Raw genomic sequence first — 7,077 nt, forward strand, 5'->3', positions numbered from 1 at the left:
GTTTGCTAAGAAGGGTGTAATTAGGGGCATGATCAGGTACCAATTTTTTGACGATACATTCATGTTCCTAGATTAAAATACATACTTAAGGCCTCACACTATCCTTCTGGAATACTCTTAACATATTTTAGAAGTGGACAAAGCCAAATCACATTCACATATCATATTCACATATATTCAAAATGGAATAGCCTTATAGTTATGTTTCTATATTAGACGATAGGGGCAATGCTATCACACACATATTACTACTGATAAGTAAAAATTCTCAAATATCTATAGCCGTGTTGGATCAATTGTCAAGAACTACTTTTAAAATCATAGATTCATATAAGTTGTCTCCTTGCCTTATCCCAAAATAAGTAAAAAATGTCCAAGTGTATCGAGCAAAAATAAATTGAAGTGTCGAATTTCGCACAGTCCATATTTACTAGTAAAATAATCTCAATACATATATTTTCATTCAGTGGCACAACTTCATTAACATTCTTAACAGTACAATGTGGATATGGCTAACCTTAAAATACATGTGTAGGTATATACAGACTACTCTACTCTAAATATTGAATTCTTTCGTTTTAAAAACATAATATGTTTGACATGATATGATACCTTAAAGAAGGTTGTCTTTATGCTTGTGCCTACCTATATTTTATATGTACGTTATTAAAATTGAAACTATATCTATGTATGTTTATTCATATGCTTTACTGATACGATATACATTTATATGTCTTAATACTTTTATACATTAGGTTAGTCTCTTAGTGATCAGAGCCTGAGTCGTATAAACCATAAAATTACACTCTTAACTAACTAAATGCTAAGTCACTTCATCACTAAGCTGATGATTTGTTAAAGAGTTCATCGAAGATTTACATCTCACTTCGCAATTGATATTCCGCTCATTTATATTGTTATTGTTACTTTTGTCCACTTTCTTCCTGGCATTGAGAATTTGTGCGACATCTGCATCGTCAATGGTGCCTTTGAATATGAGTGGATAGGGCCACTCGTGACATATTGTAGGCCCGCTATAATCACGTAAGGCACTAATGAGCGCATCTAAACGCTGCACTTCGAGCAGCTCCTCATTGAAGCTCTTCACTTCGTCCATCATTGTGTTGACATTCGATTCCAGAACCTGTGAATGAGCGGAGGAAACTAAGTATAAAATTATATGAAAATGTTTTAAATTAAAATTATTAAAGCTGCTCTAACTAAAATAAGGTACAGATACGTTTAGTTCAAATGTTAAAATTTTTGTTTCAGTGATACTGGTGCCCAAAAAAGGTGATATTTGAATTTAAACTACGCGCGTCGAAAGATTTGGAGAATTATATTTTTTTTTAGGTTGGTAGTTCTGTCAGTCACATTTATGTCAAATTTCATGCCAAAATATTCATTAGTGTTTGAGATACGAGTCGTTTTGTGAGCAGCTAAAAATGAGTTTTTCATTTTTTTGCGATGTCGAAATTTGTTGAGCAAAGAATTTGCATTAAATGATCATTTTGCCAAAAACTCAACCCATATTGTTCCGCAACCACCGTATTMACCTGATCTGGCGCCGTACGACTTCTGGCTGTTCACCAAGCTCAAAAGACTGCTCCGGGGATACCGTTTTTATACGATAGAGGAGATTCAAGCCGCAGCGAAGACGGAACTGAAGGCCCTCCCGGAAAGTGACTACAACCAGTGTTTCGAAGATTGGAAAGTCCGTTGGCATAATGTACTACATCTAGTGGGCATTRCTTTGAAGGGGATGAAATTGATTTGGAAGAATAAATAAAGAATTTTCAAAATAAATACAATGTCACCTTATTTTTTGGGCACAGTCCAATTGAGATAAATACCACATATCTGTAATTTTAACATAAACCGCAGAAAGCAAAGCTCAGATATCCCAAGGATGGTTTAAAAAACAAGAATCACTAAATTTTATTGTTTGTAATATCGGATAATGAGTTTTCAAAATCTGATGAGAAGTTTTTTACAATGCCTATTAATTTGTGAAGAAATTCTAGACTAAAAAAACCTTTGTTTTTTTCAGACAGTTTGTCGGATAATCGTGTTCGGATCTCTATTACCAAAGAACTTATTCCACTAAATATCCTATTTCGAACGTACTCTACATTTTATGAACGAAATTCTTCCGAGGAGTCGATTTCACTTGAGCATCCCTACTAAACCAAAAATATCGAAAATATAAAAATTTCGTATTTTTTACTTACTAGGATAGCTTGTAATTAAGAAGTACTCATATTCTATTGCTGTGTCCATCTGTCATATACATATTGTCAACAGCTAGTTTCAACGACACCCAACACCATTTTCAATGTTTTGTCATACCTAAATATTCGTTTATGTGCATAGGTTCGTAAATATGTACTTAAGCAGAGATTGAGGTTAAATAGTAACAAACAGACACAAAGGAAAGTGTTAAAGGTGGCAGATAAAGGTGTTTGTTTGTGATTTGTTGATGTTGCATTGAGTAAGTGGGTGCCACTTGGTTTGTTTGCCTTTCCGAGCAAAACTGTGAATTTCGTTCTATTTACATACCAAGTTTACATACATATACATATATACAAAACACATATAAATATATCCATATACAATGATGCGACTAAGCGACGCTCTCCGTATTATTGACATTGAGTAAATGCTGTAATTATTAAACACACAAATGGCACGAGACGATTTGGTTTGTGAGAGTGAGACCCCAACAGGGAAAATGTTCTATTTTCTCTCTCAATTCTACCACTTTGTTCAGAATTTCTCAAGTTTGAAGTGTAAAGTACTTTCATTACTATTGTACCCACTGCTTAACAATGTAACTTTGTAATAATATTATGAAACCCATACTTATCACCGTTGACAATCAGTTATTGTAAGCAAATAATGAAAATGTAATGTAATAGTGAAGAAATAAAGTAGAATAGGCAAATAGGCGGTCGTAGTAGCAGAGTGCTTTAAGTTTGTGACCGCTACTCGGTGGTGCTGAGCGGAGATCATAGATGGAAATAAGAAAAAACGCTAAAAATTGAAGAACTAGTTACATACAGATACACATAATTAAGTCGTTAGCTCGTCACGGTCATCACTTACATACAGATATATNAAATTTTATTGTTTGTAATATCGGATAATGAGTTTTCAAAATCTGATGAGAAGTTTTTTACAATGCCTATTAATTTGTGAAGAAATTCTAGACTAAAAAACCGCCGAGGAGTCGATCTCACTTGGGCATCCCTACTAAACCAAAAATATCGAAAATATAAAAATTTCGTATTTTTTACTTACTAGGATAGCTTGTAATTAAGAAGTACTCATATTCTATTGCTGTGTCCATCTGTCATATACATATTGTCAACAGCTAGTTTCAACGACACCCAACACCATTTTCAATGTTTTGTCATACCTAAATATTCGTTTATGTGCATAGGTTCGTAAATATGTACTTAAGCAGAGATTGAGGTTAAATAGTAACAAACAGACACAAAGGAAAGTGTTAAAGGTGGCAGATAAAGGTATTTGTTTGTGATTTGTTGATGTTGCATTGAGTAAGTGGGTGCCACTTGGTTTGTTTGCCTTTCCGAGCAAAACTGTGAATTTCGTTCTATTTACATAGCACGTTTACATACATATACATATATACAAAACACATATAAATATATCCATATACAATGATGCGACTAAGCGACGCTCTCCGTATTATTGACATTGAGTAAATGCTCTAATTATTAAACACACAAATGGCACGAGGCGATTTGGTTTGTGAGAGTGAGACCCCAACAGGGAAAATGTTCTATTTTCTCTCTCAATTCTACCACTTTGTTCAGAATTTCTCAAGTTTGAAGTGTAAAGTACTTTCATTACTATTGTACCCACTGCTTAACAATGTAACTTTGTAATAATATTATGAAACCCATACTTATCACCGTTGACAATCAGTTATTGTAAGCAAATAATGAAAATGTAATGTAATAGTGAAGAAATAAAGTAGAATAGGCAAATAGGCGGTCGTAGTAGCAGAGTGCTTTAAGTTTGTGACCGCTACTCGGTGGTGCTGAGCGGAGATCATAGATGGAAATAAGAAAAAACGCTAAAAATTGAAGAACTAGTTACATACAGATACACATAATTAAGTCGTTAGCTCGTCACGGTCATCACTTACATACAGATATATATATATATGTATGTATGTACCCTAGGGTCTACGACCTTTTCTTGCGCTTATTACGAAACTTCGTGGTACACTTTATAGTAYAACAGTTCAGTGTATGGAAAGTTCAAAATGTGCTACATCTGACATAAAAAAGTTATATCTTAAAGCAGGCGCCTACTGCGTGGCCTGAACTTACTGGTACTTTTCCAGATAACATATAAACACCAACTAATTATGAGTACAGTAATTGAGTTTTATAAAGATCAAGCTTATTTCCCGCATAGATCTCGGAAACTTTTCGACATTGGCATTTCTTGATAGGATCAGCTAAACGTTTTCCGGAAAACTATGGCTTGTTCTAGCTCTATTTAGCCTGTTGTATCTTATTATTGGGATCATTTAGTTTTTAGAAGATTGATTTTGGACCTCAGGCTAGTATTGAATAATAATTCCTAKTGATTCTCTGTAAATTGGTTTGRCACTCTAAACAAGATATTWTTTTATTACTAAAATTTTTTTGATAATATAAGTAAATAAATTTTATTAGTCTGGGAAATATAATTCTACGATTTCTATTAAAGTATATAGAGCAAAGATATAGATACCATAGGGTCTTTTCGACATCTAAGCTTCGAGAAAATCCCTTAGGTACTATAAAATATACGAGTTATACTAAAAAATTTTAGTAACAATCTGAAGTATCGATAAAATATGGTTAAGCATATGCGTGTACATATATATTTGTATAAAATAACTGTTTGTGCAATTACCAAAAATTCAATATGCAAATTTATTACACATTTCAACATTTGACGTACACGATTGCGTAGCTTTTCGATTGTCAGCAGATGCCGCTGCATGACATTAATTGACGTTTCGCTTGTCATATTTTTTGCTTATATTTTGACTAAATAATTGACAAACCGATTGTATGAACGCTTCACACATCTGCATGCATGCGCGTATGTATGCATAATAAACGGYAATATATTGTAATATGTACTGCGTTATTATTGTTTGTTGTTGTTAACTGTAATTTGCATGCGAAGTAACTTGTTTATTTTGAAACTCGTCGTTGCTACTTAGTCCTACTCTAGTTGTAGGCGTTGGAAAGCACTTTTTGCACAAACTATTTTGGAATTAGATTTTCGMTTTACGTGGGCTTTAATGTGTGTTYGAAATGTTGCACGTGTGTTACATATATTCATATTTTATTATATTTTGTTTGTCGTTAATTTGCATTTGTGGGAAAATCGCTATCCTCTGCACACACTTCTTTCAATTCATTTGATATGATTTTCTCATTATAATTTGCTACTTCGTGTCACGCGCAACACCCGCCTTCTCGCCTTCCCGACGTCTGCTTTTTTACACTKAGATATGCGTTAATGACCTGCGTTGCATGCCACAGTCGAATAGATGACGCAACAATGTGTGGATTTATAAAGCAACTGTCACACATATATGTACAAATTCATACAAATCATAGAACGTTTGCTYACAGAAATTACTCTGATAGCGTGTGTTTGTGTTTGTGTGTGTGCGGTCTCGCTTTTGTAAAAAATGTACATTAGATATCAACTAGTAGATAGAAAAACATTTCTCCAACAGGTACACCCGTCGCGGTCATTAGTGTCAACATGATTGCATGGCAAGCCAGCGCACACATACAGCAAGCTAGTAACACACGGTTGTACACAATTAGGAAAGCATTTGCTCACGCCGCAGTGTCTGCGCTTCAGCTGTTTTGCGTCGTACTTGTTGTCAGGTCATATGCTTCGGCTTTAACCGTTAGCCTCTACTAAGCCACATTACCACCGCGCCGTCTCCAGGCAACTCGCGCACAAAGCGTAAGGGAACCGCCACCCGCCGCCAAACGTAAGGCCGTTAGATAGAAAAAGCTTTCTTTCGGCTRTCGTACGCGTTTAAAATARAAATCACACTGTGACGTTTGTAGCTGCGGGTTTTTGTATGCTTTTTTGCGAAAATGGTTTTCGTCATCTAGCGTTACTGTCAGCGGTCTAGCTATCCATCGGCAAGTATGGTGAGCGACTGATGAGCATTCGTGCAGCCTGAACTGAATGCTTTAGCTGGCGTGCACTCACCGACATTTACATGTTTGTATTTGTTTTTCATTGTTTTATATTTTTATTTATTCTTACTTACGTTTGGTTTTTGTATTCATTTCACTAAGAATGACAAAGTCACTCACTGCGCGTTTGTCGTAAGCTCCGACGCTCGCAGAAGAGCATTTTATTACTCAATTGTTCTAATGCGCTTGCCAACGAGGAGGTTATCAATTCAATTGAAAAAAATATCACCAACAATCGAAGAAGATTTTTTGGCGTTTGATTTTGAAAATACCTATCAATTGAATTACCTATCATTGGCACTAGTTTTCCTTTCAATATCCGTCTCATATGATCTAAGAACAARACAAAGTCACTGAAAGCCCAATTTGTGCCATTTTGCCACGGTTTTGGTTGGAATCATTTCGATGTGTTCGTTAGGATCAACTGTTGTTTTTATGYTTTCAAAACTATTGCGTTTTATTCTCAACCAACAAACCATAACTCTTATAATGAACCTTTTTCTGGCTTGGTGCGGTTCATTTAGAAACCTAGTTTGATCCAAGTTTTTGCCTTCCATATTTATGGCTTCGTACACCATAATCGTTATCACCAGAAAGTAACCTGCCGTTGCCGAAATTGTAGGATTACTTAATTCCTAACTACCGATAACGAATTAGACGAAAGTCTGGGGATAAAAATTATTAGATTTGCTGGTAAAATTTTTGTYATCAGAAATTTTTGTAGAAATAGTTGCTTATGTGCGACTATTGCTATGAGTTCGTCGGTTTTATGAGTAAAATTTTTAGCTTTTCAGATAAAAATCGGTAACACCAGTTCAAT

General features: G+C 34.8%; 1 protein-coding gene across 2 annotated transcripts; it reads right to left on the minus strand.

Moving 5' to 3' along the window:
* Positions 1-397: 397 nt before the first annotated feature.
* On the minus strand, positions 398-6,204 carry LOC108969640. Of its 2 annotated transcripts, none has more exons than XM_018934488.1 (2): positions 4,984-6,204; positions 398-1,144 (listed from the first exon to the last, which is right to left on the minus strand). In XM_018934488.1, the coding sequence occupies exons 1-2, from the start codon at positions 5,050-5,052 to the stop codon at positions 824-826; spliced, it is 390 nt and encodes a 129-aa protein (XP_018790033.1). In that variant the 5' UTR covers positions 5,053-6,204; the 3' UTR covers positions 398-823. The 2 variants fall into 2 exon arrangements, with proteins under 2 accessions (XP_018790033.1, XP_018790032.1); XM_018934487.1 differs by having other exon boundaries at positions 4,936-6,204.
* Between the last annotated feature and the right edge of the window lie 873 nt (positions 6,205-7,077).

This window comes from Bactrocera latifrons, unplaced genomic scaffold (assembly GCF_001853355.1).
Source record: "Bactrocera latifrons isolate USDA-ARS-PBARC rearing strain unplaced genomic scaffold, ASM185335v1 scaffold_26, whole genome shotgun sequence".
NCBI classification, from domain to species: Eukaryota; Metazoa; Arthropoda; class Insecta; order Diptera; family Tephritidae; genus Bactrocera; species Bactrocera latifrons.

Bases quoted from the DNA above. Each gene is read 5' to 3' on its own strand.
- LOC108969640 (XM_018934487.1), bottom strand. From the start codon at position 5,052: ATGACAAGCGAAACGTCAATTAATGTCATGCAGCGGCATCTGCTGACA. The intron at 1,145-4,935 runs GTAATTGCACAA...GCTCATTCACAG, and splicing joins ATTTGCATATTGAATTTTTG to GTTCTGGAATCGAATGTCAA.